At 41.5% G+C, this 18,772-nt stretch overlaps 2 protein-coding genes across 4 annotated transcripts; both read left to right on the top strand.

The window, feature by feature from the left end:
• The first annotated feature begins 177 nt into the window (after positions 1–177).
• On the top strand, positions 178–11,199 carry nelfcd (negative elongation factor complex member C/D). Its single transcript, XM_080548277.1, has 15 exons — positions 178–286; positions 773–885; positions 1,430–1,539; positions 1,929–2,038; positions 2,472–2,579; positions 2,878–3,030; positions 3,678–3,808; positions 5,713–5,878; positions 6,853–6,987; positions 7,162–7,301; positions 7,677–7,791; positions 7,920–8,015; positions 9,000–9,140; positions 9,772–9,901; positions 10,328–11,199. The coding sequence occupies exons 1-15, from the start codon at positions 227–229 to the stop codon at positions 10,360–10,362; spliced, it is 1,743 nt and encodes a 580-aa protein (XP_080404403.1). The 5' UTR covers positions 178–226; the 3' UTR covers positions 10,363–11,199.
• A 1,118-nt stretch (positions 11,200–12,317) lies between these two features.
• On the top strand, positions 12,318–18,169 carry stx16 (syntaxin 16; the record flags this gene model as incomplete). Of its 3 annotated transcripts, XM_080548305.1 has the most annotated exons (9): positions 12,318–12,449; positions 13,680–13,691; positions 13,852–13,959; positions 14,205–14,345; positions 15,105–15,267; positions 15,604–15,692; positions 16,097–16,240; positions 16,560–16,640; positions 16,793–18,169. In XM_080548305.1, 9 exons carry the CDS (start codon positions 12,318–12,320, stop codon positions 16,892–16,894), a joined length of 972 nt encoding a protein of 323 aa, XP_080404431.1. In that variant the 3' UTR covers positions 16,895–18,169. The 3 variants fall into 3 exon arrangements, with proteins under 3 accessions (XP_080404431.1, XP_080404429.1, XP_080404430.1); XM_080548303.1 differs by lacking the exon at positions 13,680–13,691 and having other exon boundaries at positions 12,318–12,398; XM_080548304.1 differs by lacking the exon at positions 12,318–12,449 and having other exon boundaries at positions 13,217–13,691.
• Positions 18,170–18,772: the final 603 nt, after the last annotated feature.

Here is an 18,772-nt window from a genome sequence, read left to right as displayed (position 1 = left end):
CGCCTGCCATTTACTCCTCCCGGCCACAGGGCGGCGCAGGTAGGTTACTAGCACGGACGTGAGATGTTACTGATTGCTTCGGGCCACATCCTCCTGTCCTGATGGATAGTTAGCAAGTTAACTGTTTTGAAAACACAACACACATACCCCCCTCTCTTTTGTTGCTTCTCCCAGCATAATAAGCTGAGTAGATCAGGCTTGTCTGACACTGTACTCCCGTCACATCATGGACGAGGAATATTACGGCACCGTGGGAGACTGGGATGGCTCGGGCGATGGAAATCTGGTAAACATGCTAACCGTAGCTAACGAGACAATGTTGCTAAGCTAACTACACTACAGTGAGATTGCTGGGTGCTTGTGGGTCTTAGATACCGTCCCTCTCATACAATATACAAAGTACAGAACATTTCGCGACGTTAGAATTATAAGGTTCTATCTCCATTTTTGTAAACATTGAGTTTGTTACATAATCTGATCCAGTAGGTGTTTATTAATGCCTGTGTGGTGTTATTTTTAAAATGTTGACATTTTTTGAGTTAGTAATTAATAAAATACAAAGGTTCCATCTCACAAAACATAATGGAATGTAAAAACTTTGACGCTCAATATCTCTGAACTGCCCTAAACGGAGATAGAACCTTATCATTCTAAACGGAGATAGAACCTTATCATTCTAAACGGAGATAGAACCTTCTCATTCTAAACGGAGATAGAACCTTATCATTCTAAGCTCACGATTTCTTTGTTGATTTGACTCCTTTTCTTCCAGGAGGATGGTTATGTGGAAGGGGAGAACGATGGGAAGGTGCAGGAGGATTGTCTCCAGAAGTTCACCAGCAGGGATTACATCATGGAGCCTGCTGTCTTCAACACCCTCAAAACGTAAACAGAGAAATGTTCCAGACTTTCTAACGTGACGGAAACTCAGAGAGTCATTATTGTACCATGTCAGGGTATTCCGCGGTGTCTTGAAAAGTATTAAAAGTTGATAAATCAATTTGGGGAAAATCAAGACCCTTAATAAGTATTAAAAAGTCTTATCACGATTTTATGAGGTCTTGAATTTTGTAGGTATTTTTCTGAATTAGACTCTGTCCAAAGAGTTTCCTAAAAACGTTTAGTAAAAGTTTGTGAATTTATTAGTTTTATTAAAAAACAAAGATGAACCGGAAATTGTGTTGTATGATAGTGGTCTAGTCTATTGCAAACTAAAACTGTTAAGTTAAAGGTGTCACTGATGTGAACGGTTACAGCTCAAAGTGGCGGTGAGGTCTGGCAAAATATTGACAAGGTCTTTAAAAAGTCTTAGAAAGGTATTGAAATTAACCTCAAGATTCCTGTATATACCCTGTTGTTGTACCACGAGTGCTGCTTGATTTGTGTACAGTTGCAGCCTAAAACACTGACCAAAGCATCTTGTTTCCAGGTATTTCCAGGCCGGGGGCTCACCTGAGCATGTGATCCAGCTGCTGTCTGAGAACTACTCTGCCGTGGCTCAGACTGTCAACCTGCTGGCAGAGTGGCTCATCCAGATGGGTAAACTTTGGCACTCATATATTGAGAAATAATGGCAATTCCAGCTCATGTAAATAGCAATATTCCAATATGTAAAACGTGGAAAGAAAAAAGTAAACTGCTATAAGTATGACTGTTAGACAATGCTGTCGGTTTACATTTCTGTACATCACCATTATGTTTTGTTGTGTCTATTTGCTGTCAACTGCTACTTGTGATGGATGTCTGTTCGTTGTTTGTTTAGTGAAAATAATAAAAACTATTAATCATTAAAAAAAAAGAAACAGGGCCATTATAACATATTATAGTATTGGAGTTTCTCCCCCCTGTCAGGTCAGGAAAGACTCAGTCAGGGCAGACAGTTTTATAATTGATAAAATGTGTTTTTTCCGTCTTTGTTTGTATTGCAGGTGTAGAGCCAGCTCAAGTTCAGGAGCGGGTGGAGAATCACTTGAAGAGTCTTCTGATAAAGCACTTTGACCCTCATAAAGCTGATTCCATATTTACTGTGGAAGGAGAGGTGAGATGATGATAATAATAATAATAATAATAATACATTAGACTTATATAGCACCTTTCTAGACACTCAAAGTTGAATGAAAAGATCGAGTTGTAATAATAAAAGGTGAAGATAACTGTAAAAAATAACTGGTGAAGGCGAGCTTGAAGAGGTGGGTTTTGAGGGCCTGTTTAAATGTTGGGAGGGTGTTGGCCACCCAGATCTAATTCTCATTTACCAGTGATTTACACCTTTCAAGCAATCAACCAACTTGTTGCTGGACTCTCAAGTCACAGGTGCTGAAGAGTTGTGTTCTTTCATTTGTTTCCTCGTCTTTCTCACAGCTTTCCCTTTAAAGACAATTTTATTCATAACATAACATTGTCCATTACAATCTCCTTGAGTTGTACTGTTTGGTATTTGACCCTGAATCACTTCCCTTGTGTTTGTCCAGACGCCTGCCTGGCTGGAGCAGATGATCGCCCACACCACCTGGAGAGACCTCTTCTACAAGCTGGCCGAGGCCCACCCCGACTGCCTCATGCTCAACTTCACAGTCAAGGTACTTATATTACATATATTACATAACATATATTATTATGTAATAATATTAATATATTATTATATTATATATTATTATACCCCACAGTTACGGTACTTATACACTTATACATGTATTATTATACCCCACAGTTAAGAACATTTCACAACAAGCTCTGAAATCGGTTGATGTCAAGCATATACTCTTGCAACTTCGCAGTTGTGTACTAAGACAACTGTGTGTGTGTGTGTGTGTGTGTGTGTGTGTGTGTGTGTGTGTGTGTGTGTGTGCGTGTGCGTGTGTGTGTGTGTGTGTCCAGCTCATCTCAGACGCAGGGTACCAGGGGGAGATCACCAGCGTGTCCACGGCGTGCCAGCAGCTGGAGGTGTTCTCCAGGGTGCTGCGGACGTCTCTGGCCACGCTGCTGGACGGAGGGGAGGACAACCTGGAGAAGAACCTGCCGGAGTTCGCTGTCAGTCTCTCTGAAGTCTCATATCTTTAAATCAACCTATTGTTGTTTTTATTTGTTTTTTTATAAACATTTTCACTTTAAGACCAAGAAACTCACAAATAGAAAACTTTCAGAGCTTCTTTACAAAAAGAAAACATACGTAATAACACAATAGTATAACAATGATCAAATTAAATCAAAACAGAATTTGTCTAATTTAACATACATCGTTACATATTGTACATATAATGGTCATGAGAAATTAGATTAAATTGATCATTTTGTGAATGGGAATACATGAAAGGATTTCAGCACATTTTAAAATCTTAAAGTTTGCTTTATTTAATGAATGTGTAGTTGCAGCAGGACATTGGTACTGTAGCACTGCGTCACATGGTGTTCCAGACCACTTATAGTCCTCTGTGGCTCAGTTGGTAGCACATGGCGCTAACAACGCTTAGGTTGTGGGTTCGATCCCGCTGGGGTTATATATACAGAAAAATGTATGCCACTCACTGCAATGTAAGTAGCTTTGGATAAAAGCGTCCGCTAAATGGCATATATTACTATTACTTATTATTGTCTATTGACTTGGGGGTTTTGTGTTGTCTGTGGGTGGTGCTGAACGGTTCTCTTGTGTCTCTCTCTCCGTTGTCTTGGTCCAACAGAAGATGGTGTGTCACGGGGAGCACACGTACCTGTTTGCCCAGGCCATGATGTCTCTGCTGTCCCAGGAGGAGCAGGGAGGCTCGGCCATGCGCAGGATCGGACAGGAGGTGCAGAAGTCGGCCCATCAGAGGTACCACTCTGCTCTCCTCACACCCGTGTACTGCTGTTACATCAGGGTATTACTGTTACATCAGGGTATTAGTTTCATACTGATCAGAGGAAAAAGGATTTGTGAAGTTATTCATGTTTTAATATTTTAGGGTCCGGTATCAGTCGGGCTATAATTTCACAAATTCTGTATTAAATGTCATTACGTGACATAAAAAAAAGGCTTAAAATGGTAACTTCTTGAAACCTGCAGATACTGTGTATTTAGGGATCATCTTATTTCAAAATGCATGATACATGTATGACACATCTGTGTAACAGTCTAGATCAGTGGTCTTCAACCGGGGGTCCGCGACCCCTAGGGGGTCCGCAGAGGTACTGCAGGGGGTCCGCCAATTTTTGTCATAATAATTGACATTTTTCACCAAAATAATCAGTGAGAATTACAAAATATAACAAAAATGATATTGAGTAAAGTACAAGCATTAATAGGCAATAATAAGCTACCTTTGACAAAAAAACTATTTACAAAATAAATGATGCCCATGATTCTAGAGTCTCACATAACGTCAGCTGAAAAAGAAAAAAAAACACACCTGTCTAGCAAGCTAGGTGTTGGCTAAAACGCTGCAGTTCGGTCTTCATTGCGAAATTAACGTTAATTAATAACTAGCATAACGTTACTAATTTAGTTAGTTTGATAATAACAAACCCGCCTCTTTGCTTCTCTATGCGCCGCTATAACGCGCTCCTTTACCATTCCGAGGTCAGATGGCTTTCCCGTGGATCAGTATTGGCGCGCGTCTTTGAATTACATACAGCTATCCACGAGATTCTGCTACCGCGCGGAGCTGGCTGCGCATTTCAATGCATTTCCGCGGATTCCGCGGTGCCCTCGCCTGACGTGAAATGCGCAATTGTTGATCACTTGGAGGCTCTCGAAAGTCAATTTGAGAAGTACTTTTCTGAGACTAAGTCTTGGAGAAAGCACAAGACATGGATACGGTTTCCATGCAAAGACAATGCATCCGACGGCTCAAACCTGACAGCCGCTGAGGAAGATCAGCTGATCGACCTAACCACAGACAGTACACACAAGAATGTGTACGAGTCACAGCCTCTCACCCAGTTCTCGATGAGCCTCTTGCCTTTTGCAACAACTTATCTTTGTGAAAGTGGATTCTCCTCCCTCACCTACCTGAAGAGCAAATACTGTTCCAGACAGCAGTCTGAGGATGACATGATGCTCTGCCTGACAACCTCCATCTCCCCCAGAATAGACAAGCTGTGTACCACCAACCAGGGCCAGTCATCTCACTGAGGTAGGCATACCTGGCTTCCTGAAGCTAAAAGTTTCATTGTTGAAAAATAATAATAATAGAAAATATAAGCCTCATCAACAACAACAACAACAACAATAATAATAATAATAACCAATCATAATTATGCATGAACGTTTTATCAATCATAAACACATATAGGCTAATAACCCAGTATATTAGTAATAACCCAGTATATAAATAGGTTAATACGGTGAAAGAAAAGGCGAATGAAGTAAATATACAAGTTATTATAGGCTTTAAAATGTGAGACATTTAAAAATATATATTACATGTGGGGGTCCCTGTTCTGTTTGTCTCTCGTCCAAGGGGTCCTTGGGTTGAAAAGGTTGAAGACCCCTGGTCTAGATAGAATTGTCTAGTTCAGTGTTTCATTGTGGTGTGATGATACTTGACTGTTCCTCAGGGGTCATGATGATACTTGACTGTTCCTCAGGGGTCATGATGATACTTGACTGTTCCTCAGGGGTCATGATGATACTTGACTGTTCCTCAGGAGTCATGATGATACTTGACTGTTCCTCAGGGGTCATGATTAAAAAAATTAAAATTTAAAATTAAATGATGATACTTGACTGTTCCTCAGGGGCCATGATGCCAGTCAGATCACCCTGGCGCTGGGCACAGCAGCCGCCTACCCCCGAGCCTGCCAGGCCCTGGGCGCCATGCTGTCTAAACAGGCCCTCAACCCTGCCGACATCACTGTCCTCTTCAAGATGTTCAGCAGCATGGACCCCCCTCCTGTGGAGCTGGTGAGAGGAGAGAACCAAGTCTCAACTTTATTGTTACAAGTGTACAAGTGTAAGACAGTAAAATTCTTAGGCTTCGGTTCTTGACATTGCAGCATAAAGGCCAATGCACACGTTGTGCGATTTTGTCGCATCACGAAATTCGATTCCATTGTTTTGAATGAGACAATGCACACGGCGTGCGATGCGATATTGTCGCACGACAACATTCGATTCTCAATTCACACCACCGAAGTCAACAACACGGCCCATCTCATATGGGATTACAAGACACCTATATTACATAATAATAACAATCGAGCATGTAGGCACAATATGCCCAGTTGTATCTTGTTGAAATTGTGGAAGCAAGGCAAGCAATATTGGTAGAGCCTATAGTAATCAGCCTGCCTGGTCCGACTTCGGTGGTGTGAATTGAGAATCGAATGTTGTCGTGCGACAAAATCGCACACCGTGTGCATTGGCCTTAAGACAATAAGGCAATAGGCATAATTCAAGATAAAGAAGTAACAATAGTACAGGACATAAGTGACAAATAAGACAGGATACAATTAGCCGTACAAATAGTAAATAAAATTGATAGTTCAAGTAGTAAAGTGGCTGTGAGCTTAAGCCTTAAGCTCACAGCCACTTTACTACTTGAACTATCAATTTTATTTACTATTTGTACGGCTAATTGTATCCTGTCTTATTTGTCACTTATGTCCTGTACTATTGTTACTTCTTTATCTTGAATAAATATATAAGGTTTAGGTAGTCTATACATGGGGTGTGCTTGGGGATGATAGTCGCACCTTCATGAGGAATACATCCTAGATTAAACAGAGCAATAATGTATTCACTTGTGGCCTAGAAACAAAGGAGTGACACACAGCTCTTGGTTGCCTTTAGAGAGGGATGGCAAACTGAGATTTTCTTTCAACCTACAATGTTGTATTTTGATCATGTTTATTTTTCAATTGTTTTACTTGCTTTAGATACGGGTACCTGCCTTCCTGGACCTGTTCATGCAGTCACTGTTCAAGCCAGGCTCTAAGATCAACCAGGACCATAAACACAAATACATTCACATCCTGGCCTACGCTGCTAGTGTGGTTGAAACATGGAAAAAGGTACTGGTGGAATGGGAACCTTTTGTTGACGCAGAGTTTAAGAAATGTTTTGTGATGTTCTTATTTTCTCACAGACCGTTTGATCATACATGCAGTGATGAAAAAAAAAAGATTTCCCAAAAGAAAGGTTCTCTAGAAATTGTCCTCATACCTCTCTTGTCAACCCCACCCCAGAACAAGCGAGTTAACATTAACAAGGATGAGCTGAAGTCGACCTCGAAGGCCATCGAGACGGTCCACAACCTGTGCTGCAATGAGAACAAAGGAGCGACCGAACTCGTGGCCGAACTTAGTACTCTGTACCAATGCATCCGGTAAGCAAAGTACTCAAGTTCTAAGTTGCCCATAAGCACACTACTAAAAGAAAGTAAGATGAAGAAAGTAAGATGAAATATCTTAAATCAAGGCAATATATGCTTGTTTTTTGTCTAACTAGACTAGTTTTAAGTTATCCTGTACTTGTTTTAAGAACATTTGGACAAGTGAAATGTTCCTGTTCTGTTGTCAGATAATTTTGCTTAATTTAATTAATATCCCCCCCCATTTTGTCGCTTTTTTGTGTTTGAGAGCTGACTGTTTGCAGTGCACAGATCTAGGATCCAATTAGCCGTACCCCAATCCAACCGTACCCCGTTGAGAGAACCACCTCCGGGTGACTATTTGTGTTTTGTGGCTGTGTCCATATTCAGCTTCCCGGTGGTTGCCATGGGGGTGTTGAAGTGGGTGGACTGGACCGTGTCTGAGCCCCGCTATTTCCAGCTCCAGACAGACCACACGCCTGTACATTTAGCACTTCTGGACGAGGTAGGGGGGTCCTTTTCCCCACTGACTGTGCTTTTACTACTCATCAATCAGATCAACGACTTGATTGTTCATCTTTATTTTGTTACAGTTAGATGAAGTTGACCCCATTGTCCTTTGTTCTTCCCCAGATCAGTACGTGTCACCAGCTTCTGCATCCTCAGGTCCTCCAGTTGCTCATCAAGCTCTTTGAGACAGAACACTCCCAGCTAGACGTCATGGAGCAGGTGTGTGTGTGTGTGTGTGTGTGTGTGTGTGTGTGTGTGTGTGTCTGTGTGTGTCTGTCTGTCTGTCTGTCTGTGGAGATAGCCTATTCAAAATCCACTGAAAGTGCTGTCAGTGGATGACCAGTGACCACCCATTTACATTTTACATTTTTGGCATTTAGCAGACGCTTTTATCCAAAGCGACTTACAACAAATACATTCGACTAAGTAAGTGAATAATCTATCCACCAGTCATAGCAGGAAAAGGTAATCTATTCTCAGGCTTGGAGCCTTTGGCAGTCATCATGCTAGAAGAAGGTTGTTTTTTGCACTGGGGAAACAGTACAGGGGGGTTGTAGATGTCTCAGGAGGGACAGTTAAGATGTAGCCTGAAGACGTGGGTCTTCAGTCTACGGCAGAAGATAGCAGTTGTGCAAACTTGTCACCTTTCTGCTAAATTAGCTGTTTTTACCTCAAAATAGGTCATCCATGTGAATCGTGTTAGATCTGCAAAATGTAGGTGTTAAGGTCAGGGCTGCCACTATTTACATGTGCATCATTGTTAGACCACCGTTAGTTGTAGCGATATCTATTTAACACCATTAGTGCTAGCGCTACCCCCCCCCCCCCCGTCAAAAAAAAATGTATCCTCTAAGGTTAACCGCGCATTGAGAATTTTCTTCGTTTTTTCACCTTTTTGGACCATCACCAGTTTGCACCCCTGAGATAGAAAGTTCCACCTCGTGGCCTGGGGTGGTCCAATGGTCTAACACCGCGGTCTACAGTGCACACATATGCCCTTGTCGGCATGGGTTCGAATCCGGCCCATGCCCTGCTGACATGTCCTCTCTCCCTTCTTCTCCTTACTTTCCTGTCTGTCTTCACTGTATCTGTCCAATAAAATGAAAAAAAAGAGTGGGACTGCCCCACTCAGAAAACATAACTTAAAAAAAAAGAAAAAAAAGAAAGTTCCACCTGACTGAGTGTTGTCTCTCTCGCCCCCAGATGGAGCTGAAGAAGACCTTGTTGGACCGGATGGTTCACCTGCTCAGCCGTGGCTACGTGCTGCCTGTGGTCGGCTACATCCGGAAGTGTCTGGAGAAACTCAACACGGACATCTCACTCATCCGCTACTTTGTCACTGAGGTGACTGCCTGCTCAAACGGCATATTTATTTACTTATTGTTAAGTTTACTTATTGTTTACTTAATGTTACTTATTGTTATTTACTGATATATTGCCATGCAATCAACTTGTTAGTCAATTGTTGGAATTTGGTATTTTTGCTGTAGGCACAGGGTCTAGGCACATGGTCAGACATATTCGGTGCCCCTGGAGCAATTAGGGGTTAAGTACCTTGCTCAAGGGCACCTGCAAGCTCTCTCCTGAGGCGGGGATCGACCCAGCGACCTTCTGATCGCTAGCCAGCCTCTCTAACCTCTAGGCTACAGCTGCCCCCATCATATGGCATTGAGGTTAATTTTATAACAATGTGAAACTCTGAAAATTGAGCGAGAGGAAATGGTAGTGGAAGTGAAACTACTGTGATTTATATATCATTTATCATATATTATATATATTCATAATGTATATGTACAGCCAAGAGAGGGTAAGAAAGTTCATGAGAAGCCTGAACTTGGAGAAACAATATACAACCAATTAATATCTCAAGACATATTAAGGAGATGCGATTGTGCTAAGATCTCACACAAACTCTGTACCCACTGTGCTCCTTTGTTCTCGTCCAAGACATTTATTGACATGTCTTCTCTTTCAGGTGCTGGATGTGATCGCTCCCCCGTACACATCAGACTTTGTTCAGCTATTCCTGCCTATCCTTGAGAACGACAGCATCGCCGGCACCATCCGCACAGAGGGAGAACACGACCCCGTGACGGAGTTCATCGGTCAGCCTCACTCTCATACTGAATCTGCTATAATCCAGTTTCATCAAATATTATATAATCTTACACATTATATAATACATTATATTACATTAATAAGATATATCATATCGAATGACATCTCTACTTTTTTCATTTACATTTCGTGAGCTTAGAATTATAAGGTTCTATCTCCGTTTAGGGTAGTTCAGAGATATTGAGCGTCAACGTTTTTACATTCCATTATGTTTTGTGAGATGGAACCTTTGTATTTTATGAATTACTAACTCAAAAATGTCAACATTTAAAAAAATAACACCACACAGGCATTAATAAACACCTAATGGATCAGATTATGTAAAAAACAAAATTTTGACAAAAATGGAGATAGAACCTTATAATTCTAACGTCACGATTTCAAGTAATAAATTTTTTTCTCTTACGTTTCAGCTCATTGCAAGTCCAACTTCATCATGATGAACTGAGAGGGGGAGGGATGCCTTTGGGTCTACCATGGCAGGAGGACAGTGTTGAGTTTCCCTGAAGCACAGATCCAGGACCCACTTACCCTTCCCAAATCATAACATTGACTATTATGGGATGGAAAATGCATAACTGACCCAAGACCAGTGTCAGGCAACTTCACCCTACATTCACCCGAAGCAGCAGGATGACCAGGGAGAGGAAGAAGGCGGGACCTCTTTGTCATGACGGTGTCAATCATCCCTGGATGTGTTCTGCTCTGTGACAAATGGAATGCTGCCAGACTGGCCGGCATTTGCATATAGGACAATGAGGTGTAACTAAAAACAAGACAATGTGATTTCTGAACTGTTAAAATGTCCCATTAGAATGTCATTGCAGGGTTAAAAAGAGAACCTCTTTTACAATGCTGCTTCATAAATCAATGGCTTTGAGTTTAGTTGTGTAGACTTTTTTTTTTTATAAATGTTTTGTTTAAGTATTTTTAGTTTTTTTTATGCGTTTAATCAAATTTCTCGCATATTAATAATTGTCGTGTGAGATCGAAATGTGTCTTCATGTGGTAATGGAGGAATAGGCTTTTGAAATGGTAATAATCTTCAATATGACATCATGCTCACCTGATTTAACCATAGAATGCCCAATAAAACCATAATGGGTGAAATGACAAGTGATTTAGTGAAGTCTGTAGCTTATTACAACCTAGGGCAGTGTATACAAAGCTGTTTATATAAAGAGTTCTGGTATAACAGGCCTATGGCCACTCATCTGTGCAATCTCAGTGGATGAGTGGCCACACATATGCACACAATTTGGGTATATTGTGCTAGTTTTCATACTTGAGGGAAAAGATAAAATCATTATCTCATAGTCAATATTATCTCGAGCCATAAAGTTATTAATTATACTTTTCGAATCATGTATTTAAGAGACAGAGACAGAAATAAACAACTTGTTTTGTCATAGAAACTTTTAGTTGTATTATGATTGTATGCTCTGGCTTAAACGGGGACTCTTAATGTGAAATGTGACGTGCTTGACAGCGAATAGCATTCGTTAAGATCACCCAGGCGACAGCCGGTGCAACGGGTAACCACTGATCACATTCGAATCGATTTTATGTAAATCGTAATGTAATTCGAATCAGACAAGAGACTTGTGTCCCGTTTAAAAGCCGACTCAAAACAATGTATGATGACGTGGAGTTGTGTCAGGATTCGGTGTTTACAGTTTTCACATGCCAAAGTGGTTGCTATTGTGATGACTATGTAACATTGACTAAATCGCTGTATGTGCCATCCCAAAAAAGATCATCATTATGGAAGGAAAGGACATGATGACGTATGTTTCTGAAAAAGACACGTCATGCGGCATCTTTGTTTACAATGTAATGTCTGTCTGTCTCTCTGTCTCTCTGTGTCTCTCTCTCTGTCTCTGTCTCTCTCTCTCTCTCTCTCTCTCTCTCTCTCTCTCTCTCTCTCTCTCTCTCTCTCTCTCTCTCTCTCTCTCTCTCCCTCTCTCCCTCTCTCTCTTATCCGCTGCGCTCCGCCCCTCCCGGCTCAGCCTGGCAGCCTAATCGAATGAACCTCCCTTCGGTCTACTGTCATATTTACGTTTTCCACGTCATCGAAGAGGCCAGCCACATCACATCAACAGACTCGATGCTATTGATTTTTTATCAGGGAATTATACAAACAGTATCGGTCATGTTTGTTTGTTTAATTCGCGTATCGCTTGAAAACTAAGAGAGAACAAACGACCTTATTCATAAGGTTTGAGGGAGACCTTCTCTGTCTGGCTCTGGACGCCGGGGGGCGAGTGTGCCCGGGCTAGCCTCTCATGCTAGCTCAGTTAGCTTAACTACCTTCCATTGCAGGTTCAGGTTGTGTCGTCGCACCACTAAGCCACTGTGTTATTTGATAGCTGTGCCTCTGTGTCCTCCGTGTGTAAATTAATCATGGCAACTAGGCGCCTGACCGATGCCTTCTTATTAATGCGGAACAATGCCATCCAAAATCGGCAGATATTGGCAGAGCAAGTGAGTACATACGACCCCCGGGGCGCTCTGAGTACACGTAGCCATGCTGCGGTGAGTCTAATTAACGTTAATCAAATGACATTTTGGTGTGTGTGTGATTTTTAGAATAGCTAGCCCACAGCTAACCACTTCACATGCTAGTACACAGTAGCTTATAGCTAGCTTTAGTGTGGCCCATCTACCATCTACCCAAAAAACAAGCTGGCTACTTCTTGACTTGCTGGGTTTAGCTGTCAAGCTACTTACAAGCAAGGGTGCCTGACTGTCACCAACAAAAGTTTAGATCTAAGTAGTACCACGATTATAAGCACACATCTGGCCTGAGTGAGTGCATTGTGGGACTTGTGTTGTCCTTAATTTGAGTTGAACCTGTGCAGTCAAAAGTATTTTGCCCAATTCATCTTATTGCAAACCTTCAGGACAGGTGCATGCATTTTTCCAAATGAGAGCATCACTTGGAGCCATGCATTTGTCATGCAAAGGAACTCCTAATTGAAAGGAAAAGGCAGAACTTGATCTTCATTTTAGGGACAACAGTATTGGCTAAAAAGCAACCACAACGGTGCATGCTGGAATCTAATCCCAGGCTCTGTTACAGAGGGCCAAATGTAACATTTGTTGTCATGTTACATTTCATTAGATGTGTGTGTGTGGTTGATGAGTAGTCTGTGGCCTTTGGATCTGACTGCCACAAACTTTATTATTATCATTATTGTTATTGTTGTTGTTTGTTGTGGGGATGCATGCTGCATGCTTCCTTAGGTGTTTACTTGTTGACCAGTGTTACTTTAGTTGATGTTGTGCTCTTTGTTGGTTGTTGTACTGGAAGAACATGTCCAGTGTTCACTAGGGTTTGAGTTCATCCATCTTATAGACGTGTTATAGGTGTTCCTGTAACTGTATCTGAGGTGTGTTTCTCTTGATTTATTGTTCTGTTTCTCTCTCTCTCATAAGTACTGCATGCCTGCATCTCTTCTCTCTCCATTCTTTGTGGTTATTCATTCGGGGGAGGGGGCTGTATTATCTTTTGCATTCACACTCCAATCTCAGTTCTTGATTAAGGGACACACGTTTGTAGAACCTCAAAATTGATTGGAATAGCCTATATTTTTACATTTTTGAACGTCTATATCCCTCTTCTGTGAGAGTGCATGCAACATATCTTTGTGAAGCTCATCACTGCTTATTGTCTGGGGCTCACTTTCTTTCACTTCTGTCCATCTCACCTCTTCCTCTCTCCTCACTGGATGGGACTGCGCTGGTGTCTGCCAATCACATTAGGAGCTTGATGAGGTACTGTCCCAATTTTCACTTCCTCATTTCTGAACTGCATCATGAACCTCCGCAGCTCACGAGGTGCATTGAAGAATTAGATGCCTCACTTTGCAAGTGTGCAAACAACCGTCTCAAATGGAGTGTGTGTTAAGTCGTATTTTATTGTTGTTCCTGTCAGCTGGCTGACGACCGCATGGCCCTGGTGTCTGGGATCAGTCTTGACCCAGAGGCCGCCATTGGAGTCACTAAGAGACTGCCCCCCAAGTGGGTAGATGGGGTGGATGAGGTAAGAACTAGTGTGAAGCTCTCTCCTACTACATACACATTATGAATGGTGTGTTTGTTCTTGGTTGAGGGGGTGGGTGTAGTTTCTGACAATTAAAATTCAGTCTTCATCTCACAATTGGCATACCACTTGAGTTACACCACTACCAACTCATGGAAACCCTACCCTATCTAATTTAAAATGCAATTGTCCTTTTTGTTCGTTCTGCTCTAGTCTAACGTGTTGTTGTGGCCTCGGCCTTTCAGATACAATTAGAAATCACTCGAGTCCAGCAGAAGATGAAGGAGCTGGCGGCCCTTCACGACAAGCACATGAACCGTCCCACGCTGGACGACAGCAGTGAGGAGGAGCACGCCATAGAGATCACCACTCAGGAGATCACACAGGTAGGCAAGTAAGAGGAGGTCCATATACAGTTGCAAGAAAGTGTATGTGAACCATTTGGAATTACCTGGATTTCTGCGTAAATTGGTCATAAAATGTCTTCTGATCTTCATCTCAAGTCACAACAATAGACAAACACAGTCTGCTTAAACTAATGGCACACAAACAATTATATGTTTTCATGTTTTTTTTTTAACACACCATGTAAACATTCAGGGTGGGGGGTTTGTCTGTTGTTGTGACTTGGCCTAGATGAAGATCAGGACATACTGTATGTTATGACCAATTTATGCAGAAATCCAGGTAATTCCAAAGGGTTCACTTCACATACTTTTTCTTGCAACTGTAAGTCTAATAGAAATGGCCCATTCAATCAAGTCGTTATTTAGGGAAGAAGTCACTGTTTTGGGAAACTGCAAGCAACATGCTTAAAAAGAATCTGCCTAAAAAAAGGCAATGCCTATAGTGAGTTAGCCTGGCTAATATAAAATTATGATATTGTTATCAGTTCACACAACAGTTGGTGATATCTGGTGATATTTGAGACTTGTTTCACGTGTTTAAATTTTGCACGTCCACTATCACTAGACAATTCTTGTAGTAGGACATGATGTGCTTGGATTCTAAGAACTTATCACTCTTTCTCATCAGTTGTTTGTCCTCTCTTCCCTTTGTGTGTGTGTGTGTGTGTGTGTGTGTGTGTGTGTGTGTGTGTGTGTGTGTATGTGTGCGTTTGCGTTTGCGTTCACGTGTGTTTGTAGATGTTCCACCGCTGCCAGCGTGCAGTGACAGGTCTGCAGTCTCGCTGTGGCCACTGCACAGAACAGGAGGAGAAGCTGCTGAGGAATGTGGTGTCCTCGCTGGCACAGAGCCTTCAGGACTTGTCCACCACCTTCAGACACACACAGTCCAGCTACCTGAAACGTAAGAGCCCCCTTGGAGGAGCAGTGGTGTGTCACATGCTTGTGAATTCATTCATTCACTCACTTCTTGGAAACCTCTAGTCTAAAGAAAAAAATCTCTCCAATATTTGCCATCCCTCCCTTCTCTCTTTCACATGTCTCTTGAACACTCCTAGCACACATTCAGTTTGCCGAATACATTTTGATTTGTCAGCTAGCCCTCTCCCCCCCCCCATCCCTATCCTCCCACCCCTCTCTCCACCCCCCTCCCCACCACCACCAACCGACACCAACAGAATAATTCCACCCCCATATATAATGTTAATGTAATGACTGTTATGGATGCTTTCTTTCGCAGGTATGAAGAATCGTGAAGAAAGATCCAAGCACTTTTTTGACTCCGGCCCTCTCATGGAGGAGGATGAAGACATTGCACTATATGACAGGGTGAGTTACACCAGTATGATAGGGTGAGATACAGCAGAAAGCAAAGCATACCTCAGCAGTCGGGACTTGTACATGCTCTTTGTTGAGCTTTATCTTGATGGAACAGAGGTAGTCCAACCCCTATGTTGTAACAATACTAATCTGTATGAATCCCCATCCCATATGGTTAATGTTTACATCCACACAGACAATGTTTACATACCTTCAGTTTATCTTAGATGGTTAGCATTACAATTTTTTATCTATTGAGATTCTGTGAAATGTTTGGAGTTTACGAGGCACAAATGAGTACATTATTAAAATAAGGAACATGTTTACTTTGGATTGTAAATCTGTGGGCCTGACTGACTCATAATAGTCCCAAAAGCCAAATCACTCAGCCCATCTATTTCCTGGGTCCCCAGGGGTTCACCGATGACCAGCTGGTGCTGGTGGAGCAGAACAGTGTTCTGGTGGAGGAGCGAGAGAAGGAGATCAGGCAGGTCGTACAGTCCATCTCCGACCTGAACGAGATCTTCAGAGACCTGGCTGGGATGGTGGTGGAACAGGTCTGTGAGAGACAATTGTATTTCAAAACGTGTGATAATTTATTAGAATTTTGATAGTTTTCGTATATTTTTATAACAGTTTTGACAACATTAATGACATGTTAGAAATCGTAAGGAAAATTGCGGAGAAGGGGAGTGTGTTTAGCAGTCAATTTAGCTGTAACATTGATTGTTACTTTGCTCACTTTGATATTAGTAGAAATGGCTAAAATGCACCATATTAACATACAGTAGAATTAGTAGATGTCAGTATGAGCTGTTATGCCTGACTGTATGTACTGTGTGTTCTTCTAATAAGTCTCTCTTATTCCAACATCAGGGCACAGTACTTGACAGAATTGACTTCAATGTGGAGCAATCATGTGTCAAAACAGAAGAGGGCTTAAAACAATTACAAAAGGTGAATAGGACAACATATCAAAAAGATTGTTGGTGTCTTTGACATCGAGTTGTGCTTAATAGCTTTAATTAAGCCAAATTATTATGATTATGTCCTTGAAAAGGATGAATATCTGTTGTTTAAGCTTCGGTATCCCCTTTGTTCTCTTGCAGGCTGAACAGTATCAGAAGAAAAACAGAAAGATGCTGGTCATTTTAATTCTCACGGTTATAGTGGTGGTTCTAATACTTATTCTATTTGGGACAAAGTTTTAGCGATGCATTCCTTTTGCTTTCGGTATGTCCGTGTGGTGGGTGTTTGGTGTGCTTGTATGCGGATCTTATTCTGTGCTTCAATGCATACTGCCTTTCCTGACCACCAATCAACATCTGAAGAATCACCCCTCCCAGCATCCCTTGCTGTATGGCTCATGGAGATGTGAGGAGAGCATGATCCGTAAGGGAGAAGATGGACGGCAAATGTCCCTATTAAACTTTGCAACAGGCCTGCACCCATCCCACTGTCTGCCCCCAGTGTCCTCCTGTACCTGACTATATCCCACGTCCAGATAGAACGTGGGCCTTGCTGCAGAAAAAGCACTCCTTAAATTCCCTCTTGGAAGACTACTGATAAATCTTTATTTTCCTTGATTTTGGAGCAAATGTGTGTTTTTTGTGTAAGAGTAAGTACCATCTGTCTAATGTTCTTGCAAGCTTTATCCATATGTCTATGAATGAGGAACATTAGTATTTTGGTGTTGCTCTTATGGACCCCTGGTCACTGCAGATCCTTCTGCATTCCGATGTGCATTGGTTTCTATCTTTTAAGAGGAAAAAAACCCTGAGTGACTGAACGACATTGGCTGATTCATCAAAACTTACGTTTTTGTATTGAGAGCTGTACTTTATCATCCTATGGTCATGTCTCTTTTTACCAATGGTAGTCTCTGCTAAGGTGTACATTCAGATCACATGTTGACTGCTTTCTGTTGTTTTAATGACTCATTTTCCCAATATATTATCCTGCTCGCAGTTTGCACATATCGAAAGACTGAGGGGTTTGGTTTCATGGCTGTAACTACTGTCTCCTGTATAATATGAAATGCTAATTATTTATTTAGAATTTAAAGTTGTACAAAGGTCAGTGTTTTTGTCAACAATGGCAAAAAATATATTGTGTTCATGAAGGAGTGATCAAGGTGATGTACACCTACTACCTAGCAGGTATTGTGCTTCTTTACCCATTCCACAAAGACAAAACACTATTTTACTGATTGTAATGAATCATAATCTTTTCATTGGAAAAGGAATGAACTCATTTCCCTTTCAATTCTGTATAAGATAAAATGCTTTACATGTTGGTCAAGTGCTCTTTGATCATTACTGAGCTGAAATCATGGGTTTAAAAGTTCACATCCAAGACATTGCCCCAAGTTCAGTTGCACAGACGTTGCAATTTGAAATCATTGTTGATGTTGTGATGTTTCTGTGTGGAAAAGAAACTGCTTAGGTCCCCAATGGTACTGTCCTTTTTTAACGGTTGTGGATCATGTCAGCAGACTCTTTTTTTTTTTTTTAATAAACATGGAACAATGATGTTTTGTGGTTTTATTTGGGGGGAAATGCAGGATGTCGTGAGCTTAGAATTATAAGGTTCTATCTCCGTTTAGGGCAGTTCAGAGATATTGAGCGTCAAAGTTTTTACATTCCATTACGTTTTGTGAGACGGAACCTTTGTATTTTATGAATTACTAACTCAAAAATGTCAAAAACATTAGAAAAATAACACCACACAGGCATTAATAAACACCTAATGGATCAGATTATGTAAAATAAAATAAAACTCAATTTTGACCAAAATGGAGATAGAACCTTATAATTATAAGCTCAGGAACATGAAACATGGCTGGCCTCGAGTTGTTGTCGGATCAGGGATATCGCCTGGATGGAAGGAAAGCGACGGAAGAGGATTGATTGATTGATTGAAAACTTTATTAGAAGATTTGCAGAAGTAGGTACATGAAAGTACATATTACATACAAGGTCAACTAACAGGATAAAAACCCAAGAAAGCCACTGGCTTATTTCAATTAGGGTCCTTGAGGAGGCCCCACGGGGACCGCAAGTCCACAGATGAGCTTGCACCTCAAGCAG

Source organism: Nansenia antarctica (genome assembly GCF_963989245.1).
Source record: "Nansenia antarctica genome assembly, chromosome: 18".
NCBI classification, from domain to species: domain Eukaryota; kingdom Metazoa; phylum Chordata; class Actinopteri; order Argentiniformes; family Microstomatidae; genus Nansenia; species Nansenia antarctica.
The sequence above is the reverse complement of the archived record's forward strand: the minus strand, read 5'-3'. Positions and strand labels throughout refer to the sequence as shown.

Coding starts and splice junctions, on each gene's coding strand:
- nelfcd (XM_080548277.1), top strand. CDS start 227: ATGGACGAGGAATATTACGGCACCGTGGGAGACTGGGATGGCTCGGGC. Junction 2,580..2,877: donor TGCTCAACTTCACAGTCAAG/GTACTTATATTA, acceptor GTGTGTGTCCAG/CTCATCTCAGACGCAGGGTA. Junction 5,879..6,852: donor ACCCCCCTCCTGTGGAGCTG/GTGAGAGGAGAG, acceptor TACTTGCTTTAG/ATACGGGTACCTGCCTTCCT.